This window comes from Trichophyton rubrum, assembly GCF_000151425.1.
Source record: "Trichophyton rubrum CBS 118892 genomic scaffold supercont2.13, whole genome shotgun sequence".
NCBI lineage: Eukaryota > Fungi > Ascomycota > Eurotiomycetes > Onygenales > Arthrodermataceae > Trichophyton > Trichophyton rubrum.
The window spans coordinates 137,886-159,942 of NW_003456416.1; the positions used below are offsets into that span (position 1 = coordinate 137,886).

Consider the following 22,057-nt stretch of genomic DNA (forward strand, 5'->3'; position numbering starts at 1 on the left):
TATCCTACCTGTGAGAATTAGCCTAGATAGAAGTCATAAAATTAGCCTATTTTATGCATATCGAGGTCCCTTTAACTAATACCCCTATAGTTAGATCTCCTGCGCTGGAAAATAAGAAGCAAAATCATTTATTGTGGGTGCTATGAAGTACAAGATCGTCCAAATTCATTTTGAGCGGTTGGCCTACGACCTATCTATTAAAGGGTAATTAAACGCACATAAGAACAAAGAGTGTTATCTGTAGGACCATGTCGTATTATCGGTAGATGGAAGCAGTAGTATCCCCGTTCTCAGTCTGACTGAAAAAGTACTTGCGCCATCTCCGAGGCTCGCGAGTTGAACAACAGCTGTTCTGGGGTAACTTTATAGCTCTGCCGATTCCATGTTGTAGCCAGCAATATAACAGAAACCAAATCACCTCCGGCGTCAAAGAAGTCCGAATCCCAATCTATCAGTAAGTCTGGCCGTTCCAGCGCAGATCTCCAGTCAGTTTGGATGGTCAGTAACATCTCATCAGACCTTGACTGAAAGCTGCTCTGTAAAGTTGTGTATTGACTTGTACCTGTACAACACTTGCTCAACGGCGGAAGAGATTGTCCATGGGCTATCAATTCAGTAACGAGGAGGTCAGTAGCCTCGGAAGTATAGAGCCTGTGGATTGTATCGCAAAGAATGGATGATATTCTGTCCGCTGCGAGCTCTCCGACTGATAGCGATGACGAAATGAGAAGAACCTCAACTTCATTTCCGCTTCGGGGGGTCGTCTTGATAGCAATATCTGACTCGTCTGCTGCTGGACAGAAATCACCAACTGTGTACTCCTGGTCATCCAGCAGAACCGTAGCAGTTTCATCGATATTTTGGTGCTGGACTATGGTGCTGAACCGCGTGTACGGCTTCCACGGGCTGCAGTGACGAACGATATCTCGCATCCCAGTAGTTTCGTGGGCCATACTGGCGACGTGCTGGGATTGTAGCTGCTGTAGAAGATCCAATGCAGTGGTAGTAGTGTCCATCTGAGCCCTCACTGGAATAATGTTGAGACACGGACCGATTACTCGCTCGATGCCGTTTCCTGGGACGGTGCGACCGGAGGTTACATGGCCGAAAATGATATCTGTCGTTTCCGAGAGAGAGGCGAGAAAGATTGCCCATGCGGCCTTGAGGGCGGTTGCGAAGGTAATTCCTTGATTCGACAACGACAGCTGAGAGGGAATGGTGATAGATCGCCTTGTGTGCAAGTCGTAGGTATTTTGATAATATGGTCTGGACTGTTCTACCACATTTGTCATTTTAGAATCTGCCAGTAGGGCTTTCCAGTATGCCATGGAGTTTGTGACTTCTTGCTGAGAGATAATGGTTGATATATAGTTTGCGAAGGGGATCTCTGGGGGGCATGTCTTGCCTGAAAAAGCCGTTTGTAGACTCTGCCAAATCAGGGGCAAGCTTATCCCGTCATATTGAGCATGGGATAAACGAAGAATAAGTCGATGCCGTTCATTATTTCCGACCACCATCAATTTAGTCAGTGGATCGCTAAGGTCACGGTCAGACTGAATGTCTCTCTGATATAAATCGCGGCAGAAAGAATCGATATCATCATCAGTTCTATGCCAGGAAATGCCTTCCAAGACCTGCTTTAGGATAATCTGGTAAAGTTTGCTTTGATAAAAGACGAAGACCGTTCGTAGGATCTGGTGTTTGCTAGTAAAGTCGAACCATTTCTCTTGGATGATGTCTTGATTCCAAGGTATCTCTCCTTTTCCCTCAAGGTAAATGTAGTTGAGAAGCCCTCTCGTCTTCAGCATGGAATGTGCAATGGCAGACGACTGGAAATCAGTTGCTGGTAAAATATCTGCAATATTATTAACGCTAGTTTTGACATCTTCAGCGACTATCGAGAGCATATCTTCCTCTGGTGGCCCCGGAAGCAATGAGAACTGCTCATATATCGTATCGACAGGGTGTTTAATGTCACGGCTTGACGGATAAACCATAATCAGAGAAGCCATGTCTGATAGAATAGGGGTCTCAAATATTTGCTGTACTGTTAAGGATATTCCTTCAGCTCGAGCTAGGCTTGTCAATCTCATTGCAACAATCGAGTCTCCGCCGGAGTGGATAAAATGGTCAGTAGCTCCTATCGTATCAACCTCTACATGAAGAGCCCTAGACCAAAGTTCGCGGAGTTTGAACTCTTCCTCCGTAGTAGGTTGCACATGGGAAGTGTCTCCTATTAGGGAAAAGTTGGCAATATCAGCAGTTGTCAAGGAGTTGACAAGTCCACGTAGCTGTCGCCGGTCTACCTTTCCGTTCATTGTAAGGGGGACTCGCGCCAAAGGTAGATAAAGGGATGGAATCATATATGAAGGCAGCGATTCCCGAAGGGCCTTCCGGAGTTCTATCAACCGGTGACGGAGGTCTTCTGTCATCTCCATGATCTCAGCGCGACCGCTAGCATTGTTAAAATGCAGGAAAGCAACTACCGTTTGTCGACCTGTGGTTGCATCCAGGATGGAATCGACTGTGGCATGAGTAATGCTATTCATAGATGTAGATATGGCATGCTCTATCTCCCCTAGCTCCACGCGCTGCCCCCGAACTTTAACCTGGGTATCTTTTCGGCCAAAAAATCGAATAGTTCCGTCACTATTATAGCGAACAAGATCACCTGTACGGTAGAAGCGGCGAGAAGCACCTGGAGTAAAAGGTGGAGCCCAAGAAGGGTTGCTCACAAAGGCCTGTTCTGTCCTTTCTATATCGTGAAGATACCCTCTAGCAATAGTAGGACCCTCAAGCAGGAGTTCGCCCACGCAACCAAGTGGAGTGAGTTGATTATGATCATTCGGATTAGCAACCCAATAGAGCGCCCCGATGGCGCTTCCTAGATTAGCTGGGTCGCTGGTAGCTGTCGCAGGAGGTGCTCCAGAGCAGTATATAGAACACTCTGCAGGACCATAACACACAATGAGCTCAAGGATATTGTACCATCTATTGATAATTTCCCATGTTGATGCTTCTCCTCCTAGAACCAGCCTCTTTAAGGACGGGACGGAGTCTGGAGGAAGCAAGCTCGCCACTGTAGGTGTTAAGAAAGCCCAGTCGCACCGGAATCGGTTGATAGCGTCTGGAAGCGCATTCAGACGGTCATGCTCAGAAGGAATGCAGATACAGCCGCCGCGTTGTAATGTTGTAAATATATCCGCACAGCTTACATCGAATGTATATGCGGCAAACTGCAGCACCCGGGTCTCAGCCCCAATCCCCCAGCGAATGCCGTGGGCTTTAGAGCTAGAACATAGCGAGCGGTGCTCAATAACAATTCCCTTAGGTTTACCAGTACTGCCCGATGTGAAAAGTACATACGCTGCATTTGCAGGGCTGGGGGGAGATGGCTCTATGCTGGAGTCAGGAGAGCCAGCTAACTTGTGTATGAGGTCCTCTGTCACCACAACTTCATTCTGAGGAGTAGATGACCCTAGTATCCCAGAATAATGAGGGGCACAGAGAATGACACTTGTCTGAGAATCTTTGACGATTGTCTCAAGGCGGCCCTGGGGATGGCTAGGGTCGAGGTTCACACAAGCTCCGCCAGCTTTCATCACGGCCATCTGTGCCACCACAGCCCAGAGGGATTTGTCGAAGCAGAGGGGGACTAATAGCTCAGGTACCACCCCTAGGTATGTAAGATGCTGTGCAAGCACATCTGAAACGTCATTGAGTTCTGAATAAGTGAGTTGTCCATCCCATGCGTCAATTGCTATATTAGATGGCCGCTCTTTAACCTGTTGCGCGAAAACTAGAGGTACTGTCGATTCAACTGTCTCAGGATAGATCCGGTTCCACTCCAGTACTTGTTGCCTGTCTCTTTCGCCAAACATGACTATCTCCATTATTTGAAGATGATAATTGGAATTATCTGCGAATATTTTCGAGAGTTGGCCGAGATGGCTCATCATATTCTCGACCTGCCAACAGGAGAGCAAACATCTATCATATCTTGCCTCAATTTGAACTGTATCGTCTGAAACGTGGCATTCTACCACAAGGGGGTAGCTGTCAAAACATTTCAGTGGTAAATCAACTTCATTACATCCTGGAAGCAGAGCATCAGTAGATGTAGTTTCCGAGATAGGTTGTATTACGAGCAAATTTTGGAATTGAGTGGCATGGCTGCACTCTGCACTCAGCATCGATATATTCTGTACTCCAAAATGCTCATGGGGTATCATTTCTGTGGCCTGTTGTTGGACATGGCTAAGGAACTCACTGAGAGTTTCAGTGGGGTTCAGCACAATCCGTACAGGAACTGTTGTAATGATTGGTCCGATTATCTTTTCGATGCCTGCGACAGGGCTATTTCTTCCAGAAAGAGTCATTCCAAACACTACATCCTGGGAGTCCGAGTATACAGAGAGAACGAACGCCCATGCGGCACGGAGTATAGTGCTTTTGAGGAATTCCGAGTTAACCAGCTTTGGCAAGGCGAGCCTATGCTTCACTATGTGTTGAACAGCCGGGCGATAACCTGGAACAGTAATCATTGGGAAAGTAGCTGGGCGCTGACCAGCCAGCTGGGCCTCCCAGAAAGTTTTGGTGGACTTGAGATTGGTATTCTGTAGATATTTGATGAATAGGTTAAAACCTGGGATATCGGGGCAAATGCCGTTTTCATATATAGAACGGACCTGGCGAAGCAGCAAAGGTAGAGACCACCCATCATATAATGAGTGATGAACAGTCAGAATAAAGTGATAGTCATCAGTTATGGCGTAACGTATCAGCGGGGTACCGTATGCAACATTTTCGCTCTGGTCCAATTCAAGGTATTGCTGGAGGGTTTCAGCATTTCTCCATTCAATCGAATTTTTGACTACAATCTGTACTGTCTCTCCATTAGAAGGCCGAACAAATCTTGTACGAAGTATCGGGTTTTTCTCGGATACGGTTTCCCAAGCAGCTCGGAACCGCGCTATATCGGTAGATGGCTTGATGCGGACAACTTGTCTTAGGATATATGCTGTAGGATTGAGAAATGTGTGCGTTACCATTCCCTCTTGGAGGGGGGTGGGAGGGTACGCATCCTCGATCAAACCAGGTGGGATACCGTACTGATTCGCAATAGTTGACAGCATGGTAGATGCATCCTCTCCTTGGGCTAGAAGCTCAAATGGTTCTAGTTTTATTTCTCTCTGCTCTACTTCGGACGATCTGGAATCTATAATAGCTGCTAGGCTGGAGAGGACCGGATAGCTGAATATATCTGCTACAGAGACCCTCATATTTTGAGATGTAATTGCAGCAAGCCTCATGGCGGAAATAGAGTCACCACCAATTTCGAAAAATTGGTCGTCTGCTCTAATTTTTCTCACGGAAAGGTTCAATACCTCACTCCAATTTTGTTGCAGCCTTTTCTCAGTATGCGAACTTGGAGGCCTGCGATTATCATCTAGGGAGTATCTATCGAGTTCATCTTCCGATAATGCTGCTACAGATTCGCGAAGCAGCTTCCTATCCAGCTTTCTTGCTGTAGTCGTTGGCATCCAATTGGTGGGAACATATATTGACGGCTGCATATAATGCGGCAGCACGCGAGAAAGCAACTTTTTGAGCCTGTCAACTTGTATCTTGAAACTCTGTGTCATATTGGAGAGCAAAGGCAGTGTGCGGGTAGTATCAGCGGAGTCACAGATAAAGGCTGTCAAAAGTGCTTGATCCTTCGCACCTCGGAGCATGACTATCTCAACAGCAACTTGAGAAGTGAATGGAATTAGCTTTTTGACTTGATATTCAACCTCAGAGAGCTCAATCCGCTGTCCTCGTAATTTCACCTGGGTGTCTTTTCTTCCCAAAAAGATAATACTGCCATCGACATTGTAGCGTGCTAGGTCGCCTGTTCGGTAGAAACGGCCACACATTTGGTTATCTGGTGCTGAGGCGAAACTTGGTTTCTCGAAAAACGAGTGGTCTGTCTTTATTTTGTCATTCAAATAGCAACGGGCAAGTGTTCCTCCTTGGACCAGAAGTTCGCCAACTGCACCAACTGGGGCAAGCTGTTCGTGATTTCTAGGTCGAACTACCCACGAAACTGAGCCAACTGAGTGGCCTAACACATCATGATGCTCTCGTGGCCCATAGAATGTCTTCATTATACAGAAGACACAAGTCTCTGTCGGTCCATAACCATTCATTAGTCGGCAATGTCCGGCCCACACTTCAACGCTATTCTTATCAAGGGGCTCGCCTCCTAATATTACAGTTTCAAGACTGGGAACTTGCTCGGGGCGGATAATGCGTATAACTGATGGGGTAAGGAAGGTTGTGTTGCAGTTTAGCCGGTTTACGGCCCCAGCTATATCATTCATACGCTCAGCTTCTGATGGAACGCAGACACAACCCCCATAGATAAGAGTTGTAAAAATCTCCAATATGCAAGCGTCAAAGGTGTAAGCGGAAAATTGAAACATCCTGGTCTTGGAGCTGCAGCCGATCTCTCTACCGTGGTAAAAGGAGCTAGTACAAACGGCGGAATGCTCTATAACAACGCCCTTGGGTATTCCAGTACTTCCAGAAGTGAACAGGACATATGCAACGTCCGTAGGGTAGATCTTCGGGCAGGTATAATCATATGGCACTTCTTCTGCCCACCAATCTGAACAACTAGAAACCAATACAATATCCTGTGTTAAACTGGCGATTATATTTGAGGTTTCTGGGCTGGTAAGAGCCAAACGGGAGCCGGACTGGTTGATAATGGTTGCTAAGCGGGATTTTGGGTATTCTGGGTCTAGGGGTATGAATGCTGCCCCAGCCTTAAGAATTCCGAGCATCGCAACAATGGCATAAGAAGACTTTGTGAAACAGATGGGAATCATGTCCGAGGACCTAACTCCCATTGAAATAAGGACGTGAGAGAGTTGGGTCCCTCTTTTGTCCAAATCAGAGTAGGTAAATGTTGCATCCCAAGAATCAATAGCAATAGCATCAGGATTGCTCTTTGTGTTGATTTCAATGAGAGAATGAATACAATCATAGACGGGAGGAGGTACAACGGTGTTCCACTTCTGGACTTGTTGGTTATGATACTCGTCAAAAAGATTGACAGACCCAGCAGGGGACAGGGGGTTTGACACAATGTAGAAAAGTGCTGCGGATAAAGCGGAAGATACGTTCGCAGCATACCCAGGTGAGAGGCATGAAGCAGAATAGCTGATACCTATCTGGAGCCCGTGATTGGTATCTGTTACATTGACCGTTATGTCATACTAAGAAGTGGATTAGAATGGTATAAGTCTAAAAGACAGGTTGAACCGTGCCGAGAAACACTTACTTCGGTAGGGTCAAGTCCAGATATATACTCAATTTGCATATCGCCGAGAACAGTATTGCCCACATCACGGCGCTGCACACTCACAACTGAGTTAAATAATGATCGTCCCGTAAGACCCATATGATGTTGTATTTCAGCTAGACTCGTATGCTGGAATGGCAGTGCCTTGAAATACTCGTCTTGGAGATCTTGGAGTTCGCAAAGAACTGTTTTCTTGCTTATCTCTGCAATGTCGATAGTGCAGATAAGCATATTGATAAGAGGTCCGACAGAACTCTCAATCTTAGGAAGAGGGATCTCTCTACCGGCAGTAAGATACCCAAAGCACACCTGATCCTCTCCTGTATAGGCTGATAGAACCAATGCCCATGCCAAACGCACCACATTCGCGAGTGTCACGTCGTTTTGTCGACAAAACTGGCGCATCTCAGAGACACTGGGTGTTTTGACCTCAATATCATTCATAGCCGAGAGCCCTTCCATGGGGTCCAGCAAAGGGGGGAAATGGCATGGCATAACTTTGTCAAGGTAAGCTTCCCAAAATGATAACGCATCTTCGGTCGGTTGAGCCTGAATATGTGCTATGTAATCACTATAAGGCATAGCTGGAGTTGAAGAGAAGTCATCGTTATACGCTCGAGCAATGTCATTAACAAGAACTGCCATTGATGTGCCATCCATCAAAGCATGGCTTATTTCGAGTTTAAAATAAGCCACCCCGTCTCTGGACTTCGCAATTGTCATGCGGTGGGGAGGGCATCCTTCTTTGACAGAAAGTATACCCAAAGCACATAGAGTAGCAATAGCATGATCAGGAGAGTCACATACCAGTATTGATGATCGGGTATCGTAGCTGTGTAGAACAGCTTGGTCAAATGGTCTCTCGGATATGCCCGCTAAAAAGACAGTACGAAGTATAGAGTGTCGATTAACCACTTGCTGCCATGCTAATGCCAGTTTCTGCGCATCAGTTGGATTCCCGTTTGTTGATTTAACTCGCATAATCGCAGAATAAAGATAAGTCCCTTCATCTCGAGCTTGGCTAAGAAGCATGCCCTCCTGGAGCGGAGAGCATGAATATATATCCTCAAAATCAGCTATAGAAAATCCTAGTTGGGGTAGCTTCTGTGTTAGGAGAGCATCTAACGTCGAATAAGAAGATATCTGAAGCAATGGGTAATCACTTCGCGTGAGGGTAAAGTCTGTGGATACCAACTCCTGTGGTATAGTCTTCAGGCTCTGCGTGAAATTTTTGAGCCATTCCGCAATGAGCTCCGTATGTTTCATTTTTCGATTGAACGAGAATGTAAAATTGGCACGTCCGTTCACAATGTACGCATTAATATCGAATAGAGAGTATCTCTTGACACATTTCCCAACATCGCCGTCGTTGAAAGGTTGAAGCTGAAATATCCCATCTTCTCGTTCAAGGCCTTGGTATAGTCCAAGGTAATTGAATAATATTTCTACCGGCATATGGTCTCTGAAGCGCTTCGCGCCGTCGGGATTCAGGTATTTCGAGGTAAAGTAAGACCAGCCGTTAGCTGGGAGTTCTTTTCTTTGATCCTTTACACGTCTCACTATGTCAGACAGCGTATCACTCGGCCCTATCGGTATGCTAAGTGGGAAGATCGTGGTAAACCAGCCCACAGAGTCTGACAGGTCAATATCCGGAGTCCATGGTTGGCGACCATGGCCTTCGTTGAAAATAGCTGGCGGCTCACGATCAAAAGTTTTGATAAAGGATACTAAAATAGCAGTGATGAAGACATCTAGCGGCTCAGTCCTCATAGCTTGATGACAGCTATTCACTAGAAGCTGGGTCTCCTCGGCGTTCAACGATGCAGCTAGTTGGATTGTGTCTCCCTGGATATTTTCTACTCCATCCATCCCCCAATATTCATAATTCGCCCTTGGAACAAAGTAGTTGATTGATGACTTCGCCGTTAAGTGTTTACTAGCATAATCAGCCTGTAGTTTTTGCCATTTTTGGAAAGAAAATGGCTCGTTTGGCGGAATAGAGGTGTCCCCAAGGGCGTGATCTTCTAGTTCTTGGAAAATAATGCGCCATGATACAAGATCGATAACGAGGTGGTGAGCAACGAAAAAGATAAGAGGGTCTTCTCCAGCGATATTGAAATATTCAACGGCAAATACTGGGCCAGCTTGTATGTCCAGCTGCCTCTGAGCTGCAGTTGCAAGGCTAAGAGCCTCTTCTCGTGCTGAAACTGTGTGCTCTCGGAAACGATACACTGTCTTCCCTGGTCTTGTAATAACCTGCGTCCATCGGCCATCTGAAGACTTTCGGAACCGTGCACGCAGCATTGAATGACGCTCCACAATCACTTCAATTCCGCCCTTCAAAGTTTCTACGGGAACGTGACGTACGAGCTGTAGAAGGAAACTCTGGTTGAATTGATTTGCTGATATTTCCGTAGCACCTTGTGAGATTTCTTCGAAATATAGTTGCTGGATTGGGCTCAAACCAAAAGAGACTTCTAACAGTTCTTCTTCGTGCAGTGAAGGATGGTTGATAATTTCCACGGAGTGCACCATTTTGCTAATTGTTGAGCTGCGCATGACGTCTTTGAATGAAATTTTGAGGCCTTCATTGCGGCACATAACAACCAGCTGCATTGCAGTGATAGAATCACCACCAATGTTCAAGAATGAACGATTTGAGAGAACACGACTATTAGATATGTTCAGCACCCGAGAAATAATTGCCTGTAGTCGCTGCAAAATTGTAGAACTTGGCGAAGAAGCATTCCCCATGACATCGTTTTTCTCCTCAGCCACACGTTCGGTGAAGGCATCATTAAGACTTTCCACCCATTGTGATATTTTCCGACGATCAATTTTCCGCGAAATTGTCAAGGGAAGGTTTGAGCACACAATCCAGACAGTTGGAACCATGTAGCTTGGTAACAAGGTTGTCATGCGATCACGAATGGCATAGGCTTGGTTTGCAGATTCATCGTCATTCAACATTATCATTTCTGACGACTGAGGTTGGGTGTGTGAGATATCCTTGAAGCCGATAACAACGACCAGTTTTTTTGAGCAAGGCCCATAATTAGGAAATAGAACAACTGAATGCTGCACTGAAGAGTAACTGCTAATTTCCTTCTCAATTTCGGCCATTTCAACTCGTTGCCCGTTAAGTTTGATTTGGGAGTCTTTTCGTCCTACGTACACTAGACTCCCATCTGGCATTTGTCTGGCGAGGTCCCCGGTTTTGTAAAACCGTGATCCATTGGCAATAACCCCCCTCCATTTCGGAGGATCGATGAATACTTCAAGGGTAAGCTCAGGACTGATATACCCCTTGCTGACAATAGGGCCTTCCACAAGTAATTCCCCAACGCAACCTGCAGGGACCAGGTATTGACTATTCATCGGGTTTGTAACCCATAATATACAGCCACGGGCTTTCCCTATGTTTGAGGGATGGAGTCCTTCATGCAAGACTGAAAAAGACGACATGATAGTGCACTCTGCAGGCCCATAGCTGTTTATCAAGCGTACTGGCTTTTGCCATAGTTGAACAAGATCACTTGTAACGGCCTCACCCACCAATGCTAACATCTGTAAAGATGGCATTGCTTCAGGTGATAGAAATCCAGCCACTGAGGGTGTCAAAAAGGCATGAGTGACTCCAAGACGATTGATAGCGCCAGCAAGATCATTAAGTCGATCATAGTCGGAAGGCAAACAGACACAACCTCCAGTGCAGAGCGTAAGAAAAATTTCAGCATTGCTGGTATCGAATGTAAATGCGGAGAATTGTAGGACTCGGGATTCATTATTAATGCCCAAATCCGCGTTGTGGTCGATTAAAGAACATACTCCCTTATGTAGAACCATAATTCCCTTAGGTTTTCCAGTACTGCCAGAAGTAAAATTAATCATGGCTACATTGTCCGGAGATGCAAGCGATATAACACCTGGTTTGGCCACTGGTAGGTTGAAGAGGAGAGAAGGGTCCACCAGAATAACATGGTCAACCATATGCCGTATTTTATTGCTGTAGCTTTCTGATCCGGTAAGAACGATACGGGATTTAGTTTGATGGATGATATTGTCTATATGCCGAGCTGGATGTGCTGGGCTTATAGAAGTGTATGCACCGCCAGCTTTAAGAACCGCCAACATCGATACTATCGCCCAGGGGGTTTTATCGAAGCAAAGAGCCACCACTCTTTCGGGACAAACGTCCAGGGAAATAAGGAGCGCAGCAAGCTTTGAAGATAATTCTTCTACTTGAATGTAGGAAAGAGACATATCCGCTGAACAAACAGCTGGTGATTTGGGGTATAGAGCCACCTGGCTGCTAAAGCGGCTATGAATACAATCATGGACTGAATATGGAACAGCACCGTTTCCGTTGATGGAAAACAAGTACTCGGTTTGTTTATTCCCCAGGGCGTCCACACAATGCAGCTTCGTTGCTGGGTATTTCAGAAAGGCGGAAAGGATTGTGGTGAAGGTGGAGGTTAGCAACTCTGCTTGCTTTTCCGACATAATAGTACTCCAGTAGCTAATATCAATGTCGATAGCTGAATCATCCGCAGTGATGCTCACAGCCAGATCATACTCGGTTGGGTCGCTTCCACCAAGACATTGAATCGCAATATGTCCAGTTGAGTTCTGCTGCACCATGGGCCTCTGTAACGACAGTATGGTATTAAATAGGCGTTCACTGGCCAACCCGAGAGCATGTTGCATTTCGCCAAGCGACGTACGCTGATATGGCAGAGAGTTAACAAAATCTTCGTTTATATTCTGTGCCAAGGAAAGTAGGGTGGATGAGTCGTCTGCATTGACACGGCAGGCTAACATTGTGATAAATGCGCCTACTGCATTTTCCATGTCTAGACCATCGATTTCACGACCTGAAGACAGGTATCCAAAGACAACGTCAGACTCTCCCGTATATACACGGAGGAGGATGGCCCAGACAGTTTGAAAAATGTTCGCCATTGTTATACCATTTTCTCTGGAAAATGCTTGGAGGTCAATCATGGTAGACCCTGAGACTGGAATGTTGACGGTTCGCAGTTCCTTCATTCTCGAGTCACCGTCATGGAGCCGTGGAAAAAAGGTTGGTTTAGTACCTTCGAGGTATTTAGACCAGAAAAGTAATGTTGTCTCTTTTGGATGGTTCAAGGAGAGGGCTACGTAGTCCCGGTACAGAGGCCCCGGCTGCAATCCATGGGAATAGGCAGCTCTCAAATCTCGGAGTATTATTCCCATCGATGTGCCATCAATCAGAGTATGGTTGATTTCCAGATTGAAGTATATCTTCTCCTTATCCTCGCAGATGGTCATACGGTGTGCAGGAATAAGCTCATTATGGTCCAGGGGTTTATTATGGGGTTGCCGAGATAAACTATCGAAGTCCCCAACAATCTCTATCCGTGGAGTATGCTTCTTTAGAACGACTTGCGTATATAAATATTCTCGTGAGAGACCCTCCACGAAGAAAGTCCGCAAAGACGAATGCCTTGCAACAACGCGTGTCCACGCTACTTGTAGGTTTCCAGTACTAACACGAGAGGTAGGAGAAGAACAATAAACTTCGCATACAACGTAGAACCTATAGGTTTCTGGCGCTTGGGCTTGGCTGATAAGGATACCTTCTTGCATTGGAGAGCAAGGATAAGCATCCTCTATATCTACCAAACCTTGATAACCCGCTTTCTTAGCCATATCATCAAGGGCTGATTCATTCATTCCCGGCAAAAGTGAAAATGGGAATAATAATACCGGTTCCTGGAAGTCAATGACACCTGGTGTATCTTGCCTGATGACTGCTTCGGCTGCAATCTGGCGTATGGTTTTGCTTTTTAACACTACCTTGACTGGAACAAGAATGCCTTGAGCTCGGCAGCGAGAAGAGACTTGCATCGCAGTGATGGAATCTCCACCTTGGGCCAGAAAACCCCGGCCCATCAAGATATTGGCGGGCCCGGTATTCAGTACTGAACTCATGATGGTTCTTATGATATCCTCAGTATCATTCCTTGGGAGACTGTCGCCGTTGGTATCAGAGTCCATTGCTTCGTTCAGGTAGCTACTGGGCAGGCTGTTTATGTGGGACATAATGGAAGAACGGTCCAATTTACCATTTGTCGACAGTGGGAAGGATTTAACCGTAATCCACGTTGAAGGGACCATGTAAGACGGTAGAATGGATGATATGAATAACCTGACATTCGACACGATTGTAGGAAAATACTCTCCATTTTCATCGTGGAGGAATTTGAGTCCTGCGTCTCCCTCTGTCACAGAACAAAAGGGTTGGTTCTCTAGTAAGACTAGAGCTACCAGTTTTCCTTTGAATGGTCCTGCTTTTGGCGCTAGAGTAACAGCATTTTGAATATCGCGGTGGAGTAACAAAGCGTTGTCAATTTCACCAAGTTCAATTCGTTGGCCATTTAGTTTCACCTGATGATCACGGCGGCCCATGAAATGAACAGAGCCGTCCGAGTTATATCGAGCCAAGTCCCCTGTTCGGTATACCTTTCTAGGATGCTCTGCCACGGAGGGATCATGCTTCATTAGCCACGCAGGCGGTTGTATAAATACTGCGTTTGTTTTGATTTCGTCGTTGAGATAGCCTCGAGCAACGACTGGTCCTTCTATGAGAAGCTCACCCACTGTGCCAATGACGCAGAGGTTGGATGGGTTATCTATTTCTGTAATCCACGTTCGAGCACCTAGGCCATATCCTATATTGAGAGGAGAGACGGAGGGTAATATAGGCGACAGTGCTGTACACCAAACCGAACACTCTGCAGGGCCATATATATTCACAAGATTGATATGCTCGGCCCATAAGTCGATATTCTCCTTTCGAACAGCCTCACCACCAAGTCCCAGAGTATGGACTCCGGGAATATCAGACGGTTGCAGTATGCTAGCCACAGACGGAGTAAGATATAACGCATTAATTTTAAAACGATTGATGACTCCCGTGAGGTCATTGAGTCTTTCGTCGTTACTTGGAATGCATAGTGTCCCGCCCCGTACCAGGCAGCCGAAAGTCTCGCCAATGCTGACATCGAATGTATATGCCGCGAACTGCAAAACACGTGCACCAGGAGCATACTTCATAACAGAGCCGTAGGCTTGGATGCTGCTGCAGAGTGCACGGTGCTCAACAACAATTCCTTTGGGTTTACCAGTGCTCCCTGAAGTGAAAACAACAAAAGCGGGGTTCTCTGGTGATATGGCTAAAGAAGCTGTTATGGTCGGTGGATCATCTCGCAAAGTGTCCAGAAACGATGGGCCAATGCTGATAACGGTTGACACAAACATCTCAAAAAGTGGTATATTTTCTTGGGAAACTAGAGCAACAGGCGCCTTGCATTGGCGGAGCATTTCCTCCCTACGACTTGGTGGATGTTCTGGATCAAATGCAACACATGCTCCACCTGCTTTGAGGATCGCGAGTTGTGACACAACCATCCAGCAAGATTTCGGGAAGCATATGGGCACGAGGGTATTCGGTCCGATAGCATGGCTTGCAAGGTGTAGGGCCAATTTTGATGAAATACCATCAAGTTCCTTGTAGGTCAAGTGTCCATCCCACGCTTCCACTGCACTCTCATCCGGCTGTATCACAGCCCGCCTATGGATTAGTTCATGAATACAATCATTTACCATTGGCCACTGATCCTGATTCCAGTGTCCAATTTGGATGTTATCACGAGCAGACATCATATCCAGTTCTCCTATTGGTTGATGATAATTATTAGCAATCAAGTGAATAATATGTTGAAATGTTCCCATAACATTTTCAGCCATTGCGCTGCTTATGGTCTCATCAAAATGGCGCAATGTCAGGGATATCCTTTTCCTGGATACAAAGACGTTGACAGAGATATTATACTGTACACTTGGGTTAGCAAGATGCGCAAAATAGAGTGGAAAGAGCCATATATATACCTCTGTGGGATCCTTTTCAGAGACCACACTAAGAGCGATTCCCCGGTCAGAGCCATCAGTGGCTATTGTCTCATCTTGAGCACTCTGCAGCGACAAGATAGTGTTAAACAATGACTGTGAAATACCAAGAGCATGCTGTATCTCAGCAATCGAGCAGTGCTGATGTGGTAGTCCTCTGAGAAAATTATGTTGAACTTCTGTTAAAACGGCAGACACTACTTTGTCCGGTGACAAAGATGCTCGATAGATCATCATATTCACAAATACGCCTACTGCGTTATGGATATTTGGCACTGGGAGATCGCGGCCAGATGTTAAGTATCCAAAGCATACATCGTCACGCCGGGTATAAGCCCTTAGAGTAAGTGCCCATGCTGCTTGAAAGACAGTTGCAGGTGTAAAATTATGAGCCGCACAGAACCTGTGGAGCGCATCCGTATTCTTGATGTTAGTTACTATTTCACGGGGCTGATTTTCCCCCCCACTGAAATCATCGTTAAGGGTTGGGAAGTAGCATGGCACCACACCAAGCAGATGCTCCGTCCAGTATGAGAGCGACGCGCCCCGTGGGAGTTGCTGGAGGTAGCGAATAAACGGCGAGTATTTCACTGTCTTGGTACTGTCAAGTAAACCGCCGTATGCTTGACATATATCTCTCAATAAAACTAGACTTGATATGCCATCAATCAAGGCATGGCTGATATCAATGGTGCAGAAGATTCTTCTTTCTGCCTTGACAGATGAAACGATGAAAGCGACTGGTGGCTGGAGGGGGCCATCGGTGCGTTTATATTCATCAAGGTTTCGCCAAAACTCATTTTCATCCTCAAACTGCCATATATCAGCTAGCCCATCCCCTGTTTTCAGTACAAGTTGGTCAAATAACCCGTCTTCTGTCTCTGTTTCTGTGTCGATGAAGATGGTGCGCAAGACGGGATGAAGTTGAACGACTTGGCGCCAAGCTCTGACTAATAAGCTCACGTTTGCGCACGTGCCACAGTCTGTCCAGTGTCTCTCAACCTCAGCCCTACCAACGTTGTCGATATCAACTTCGGGATTTTGCGACGAGGACGATGATGCTGGCAACAGTACGACCTCACAAGTAAGTCGAAACTGATATTTGTCAGGGTAGTGCTGTTGAGCGAGAAGTATTCCGCGCTGAACGGGCGACAACGGATAGATATCCTCCACCTGACCCATTTCGAGTCCCAATTGCACAACCCTCTCCTCATTAACTGTACAATCTGGAAGTTCAGGGGTTAGCTGAGCACCCTCAATGCAGCCAGCCTCCCTATTTTCGATTTTCCGAGCCAGCAATAATATCGTCGGGAGTTGTATGATATCCTCTAGCTTCACGACAAGACCGTTATCGCGCAATGTACTTAGCAATTGCATGGCTTGGATAGAGTCGCCTCCATTTTGGATAAAGGATTTCTCTAACCAGACATCCTCTGGCTGGTCTAAACCGATAATTTTGCTACAGACCTCTTGTAGCTGTCTTTCCTGATTGTTCGATGGCAGAGTTCTACAAATTTCGGAACCTTCATATTTGCCTGTCGCGCGATTGAAGATGTCTGTTGATATGGCAGATACCCACTGACGGACTGCAACTCCATTCAGTTTCCCAGAACTCGTTAAAGGAATAGACTTCACCGGAATCCAGATAGTTGGATGCATGTAACCTGGCAGTCGCTCCCGTAGGCTGCTCGCAATACCTTCCAATTCTGCTTTCGCGGCTGATAGTTCAAGGTCATCTATCAGTTCGACGTCCGTGGACATTTGTTTGAAGTTCTTTAATGATATGACTGCGGTTAGCGAGCCCTGACATGGGCCTTCTGTTGGGAGCACTACAACCACCTGCCCAGCCAATTCGTGGGACATTAGATGATGCTCAACCTCACCTAGTTCGATTCTAAGGCCTCGCAACTTCACCTGGTTATCTTTACGGCCACTGAAAGAAATGCTGCCATCAAAGTTGAATCGAGCTAAGTCCCCGGTTTTATAAATCCGACTGGAGCTAGATGGTTCGACTGCTGCCCAACTTGTTGAGTTTAGAAACACTGCTTCAGTCTTCTGTTTCTCATTTAAGTACCCGCGTGCCACGATTGGACCTTGTATTAGAAGCTCGCCAGGCGCGCCAATTGGGAGAAGCTTCTCGTGATCATCCTTATCAACAATCCAGCAGCAACCACCCAAGGGATACCCAATATTAGTGTGGCTGGAGGTAGAGGATAACCTTGGGTTTGCGGTGGCGGCAATAGAACACTCTGTAGGGCCATACCCGTTCGCAAGCCGAACATGTGGCGCCCAAGTTTGGATATTTTCGGGCTGAACTGCCTCACCACCAAGTACAAGGAATTTGAGTGATGGCACCATTTTTGGACTCATTAGTTTCACGAGAGATGGAGTCAGGAATGTCCATGTGATGCCAAACTGCTGTATACATCTCTCCGGACCCTTGGACCTCTCTTCGTCATTAGGAATGCACACGCAGGCACCTGTGATAAGCGATGTAAGGATCTCCAAGACGCTTACGTCAAAGGTAAAGGAAGCCAGTTGGAGCACCTTGTCGCCATAGTTCATCTCCGACGCCTTCTGTTGTGCTATAGCCCCCGTTAGGAATTGGCGATGCTCAACCACGCAACCTTTGGGCTTCCCAGTGCTCCCCGAAGTAAAAATGATGTATAATGCATTTGAAGGGGTAGCTGTTGTGATGGACTGTCGAGTAAATGTTTTCTGGTCTACTTTGAGTGTGTCCACGAGTGCGGGATCAACTGGTAGCACCCTGCCGCCAAACCAACCCCATTTTCCAGAATACTCTTGAGCAGTTAGGATCAACTGTGAATTAGCCTGGCCAACTATATCTTTGTGTCTAGTTTCCGGGTGTGAAGGGTCAAGGAATAGGATGGTGCCGCCCGCTCGAACAACGGCTAACATTGCTATCACAGCGTATACCGATTTGGGAAAGCAAAGAACGACGATTGATTCTGGTACCACGCCTAAGCTCTGCAGACGCAGAGCGATCCCTGCGCTCAAAGCATTTAACTCCTCGTAGCTTACACTGCGTTCCGAGGTCTGTATCGCTTGCCTAAGTGGATACTTAGAGACAGCCTCTTCGAAAAGGGCGCCCACACATCTGTCAATCGATTTGGGCGAGTTGCTACTCCATGCTTGTAACTGGTTCCGCAACCGGGGATGAACGAGGTTAATTTGTGATACCTCACTAAAAGGGTTGGCTAATATTTCCATCACAATTTGGCCAACTGTAGCTGAGACAATCTCTGCATATCCTTGATTTAAGTGGCTAGTTCTGTAGAACAAAGCAGCTCTAGGTGAGGGCTTCCCCGAATCCACATGGAGCCAGACGTCGAACTATGCGACACACTGTTAGATGAACTACTTCGCAAGAATTACAGGAGCGAGTGGCTACTCACTTTTGGCTCCCACTGTGCATTTTTCGTCTCATTGAACATCCAAACCGCAGAATTACATGGTACATCGGCTTCGAGAGAATCTATATTACCAAGCGCAGTACTCATAGATTCCATTGGCATAGATTTGAGCAAGGCGTCGATTTTTGTGTTCTTATCTATAGAGATCGAAAATATACCTGAGCTGGTGTCCGACATCGCTGCCGCACATACATATCCGCTACCGGTAAACGTTTTCAAGACCACGGCCCAGGCTGCTTGCATTATTGCTTTGAGGGACACGTCCCCCTTTTCACAAAACCCCATGATCTCCTGGTAAGAGGGCAGTTCAATGGGTGTTTCTGCCAGTTCGAAGCTATGGGGTATTTCACTATCATCCAAAAGAACTGGAAATCTGCAAGCTGTTGCCGATGACCCATATCGTCTTGGGTTAATGGTATCAATGCTGTGAGGCATGGCGATGATGGTCAAGAAGGTGGAAATGAATCTATGCAGAAGACAAAAATCCGAATGGTGGTATTCCTGATTGCGACAGAAGCTGTATTACCGATGGGAGCTAAATATGATTAACAGACATTCCAGCTAAGTATTACCTTGGTGTGTCTTTGTGGTACACACTGGATCCTAATCATTTCTACCCGGCGTGGCCTTCCGGATAAACCGCTGCAATATACCCCGTAGCTAGCCATTTTACTGGCTCAGTAGAGCTCAACCACGTGTATCTCGGAAGTAGCAACTCGAGTGGTATCCATCCTCAGCCGCAGATACTGAGAGAAGGATGCCTACAATATCGCAATGTTGCCAGGATACCATAAACCCTTGCCAGTGCTAATAGTATCATCCACAGGAGATGGGGCGCATGCACGTAACCCTTGCCTGTAAACTAGGACTTATATCATTGCAGAGGTAATCAGTGAACTCGTTAGACCATGCTGCTAGGAGGTTACAATTAATTTTAAATCTAGTCTAACCGGTTAATTCTCAGCTCCGATTTGCAAAATTTCACATTGACAGAGACTATTTCCTGCAGTAATATCCATATTGGGGCAAGGTCCGCGCCTGCATGAGGATTTAAGTTGTATCTCACCATCCCTGCCACATGGTCTTGAATTCATATGCCTTATGGGGAGATACATTGAGGTGATACGTTTATACTTTAGTAACTCTGTTTTTGAGAACAGCTGAGTGAAGTGCTGTCTTTAGCCCATAGTTGGGTATAGATTCCTTCAGGGTAGCTGCGGCATCATTATATATTGAAACCTTACTCAACGTAAAATAAACAATTCAACGAGGCTGTCAGGGTAGTTACATTCAACTACTCCGGGATATAAAATAGACACGTGAGAACATTACAGGGGCCAAAATTCAATGTGGTCTCATGTTAAATCATGTCGGTGCTCGGATGTATAACTAGTTAGTTACACAACGTGTATGTCTAGTACTAGCAATGGAATATACAACATACATCAAGTAGTCAAAAAGAGCCATTTGATACGGCCAAGTTAGACATCTCCTACCCCTTGAGAGTCAAAGCCGTCTATATCTATTGGTTGTTTACACCCTCGGACATAATTGAATAAAGGGTCCATGTTTTGCGGCCGTTAGATGATCCCATAATTGATATTCATCAACCCGGTGACGCCCAAACTCAGATCCATGCTTACCTTCCCCTACCTTACCAAGCTCCCCTGGAGCCAAGCGAATATCAAATCTCCATAGGATATGAGCTAGCAAAAGTTGAAGCTCAACATAGGCAAGACTTTTGCCGATACAGCTCCGGGGACCAATGGAGAATGGGTTAAAAGCAGATCGTGCTAGGCGTACATCTGCCATGTCTTCGTGCTTGTTAGTACCAAGCCAGCGTTCTGGCTGGAAGCTGAAAGGGCGAGGGTAGTATTGAGGGTTATGATGAATACTGTAGATGCAAGTTCCTACATCTACACCCGGGGGTATATATTCGCCATCTACAACCGCACCGGTTTCCTCAGATTCACGCCATAGGGAGCTGGCTGCAGGAGGGGACATCCGCATGCTTTCGTCGATGCAAGCACGTAGAAAGACACATTTGTTCATCATTGGCCCCATTTTAATATCCTCAGATGACCCAAAGACAGTTCGAACCTCTGCAGTAGCACGATCATACGAGGATTGGTTGTGAGATAAGTAGAAGAAACATGATGCTAGGGCGGTAGATGTTGTGTCTGTGCCTAAACATGATTTATACCTCGTTAGATATTGAAAGAAAGGAAGACAGAGAGGTGATAATTAAGTAGAGAAGGGCTTACCCGCCACAATGAGAGTTGCGCTTTCCCCGCCTAGCTCTCTCATTTTCAAAGGTTCACCAGTCTCAGGATCCTTTGACCTGGACAAAATTGCAAAAACACCGCATCCAGTTTTAGAGGCGTGTTTAATTCCCTGACTGAGCATCTCGTCTACAAATCGAACAAATTTATCCCTAGCGTGAATGGCTTCGGGGAAAGCAATTTTATCAAACCTCAAGAAACTTATCTCAGGAGCTTGTGCCAGAGTCCCAACACGGACATTTGACTTCTCAATGACTTCTGGAATGAAACGATATGTCGGGCTTCGCAGGGTCGACCAAGGGACTCCAAAAATAATATTGCTCATCACATCGAAAGCAAAGTAGTCGTCTAATTGATTAGCTATTGACTCTTCATGACTGTATCATTGACGCCAAACTTACTGAGCCGTGCCATATCCTTTGGGGGGGACCAGGAACCGATGGGCATTTGTTCTCCGTTCAATCCCATTCTCAACTGCGTACACAAGTGCTGTACTTGCTCAAGTATCACAATCTCATGCTTTTTAAGTGCAAAATCAGAAAATCCCTGACTTATAATGCGTCTCTTCTTTCCATGCTTCTTCTTGTCGATTACTGTCAACGTATTAGGGGCACGGTGCACCATAGCTCCATATCTCTGGGCCTTTTTGAATCGTTTTCCGTGACCGTATATATCTAAACAAGTATATCTTAGAAAATAAAAGCCCGCATAAACTTGATAGGGATATACTCGCCGTGAAGTCCATCCACTGTGTTTACCAGGAGACTGTTTGGGCCATATCGGACAAATTTCCCTGGGGAAGAATAATCAGTCAGGAGAGAGAGGGAGGGAGGTAAAGCTTTTTAAAAACCAAGTGTGGGCCACCAACCGTATTTGTCGTGAGAATTAAGCATATCTATATGAAGGTCCCCTTTCCAAGAATGATATCCAGCATATAAATTTGTGATTTTGGCAAGCCATGGGCCAGGATACTTCGCCAGAGGGTGGAAAAGTACTAGATAGACCAATGTTCCAACTAGCTACAGTTGAATATTAGCCGT

General features: G+C 46.1%; 2 protein-coding genes across 2 annotated transcripts; both read right to left on the minus strand.

Moving 5' to 3' along the window:
- Window positions 1–290: 290 nt before the first annotated feature.
- On the minus strand, window positions 291–19,170 carry TERG_08294 (uncharacterized protein; the record flags this gene model as incomplete). Its single annotated transcript, XM_047748919.1, has 3 exons — window positions 291–7,265; window positions 7,331–18,655; window positions 18,718–19,170. 3 exons carry the CDS (start codon window positions 19,168–19,170, stop codon window positions 291–293), a joined length of 18,753 nt encoding a protein of 6,250 aa, XP_047604911.1.
- Window positions 19,171–20,268: 1,098 nt separating this feature from the next.
- Window positions 20,269–21,641, minus strand: TERG_08295 (uncharacterized protein; the record flags this gene model as incomplete). The annotated part of the gene is made up of 3 exons (XM_003231160.2): window positions 20,269–20,921; window positions 21,000–21,365; window positions 21,419–21,641. 3 exons carry the CDS (start codon window positions 21,639–21,641, stop codon window positions 20,269–20,271), a joined length of 1,242 nt encoding a protein of 413 aa, XP_003231208.2.
- Window positions 21,642–22,057: the final 416 nt, after the last annotated feature.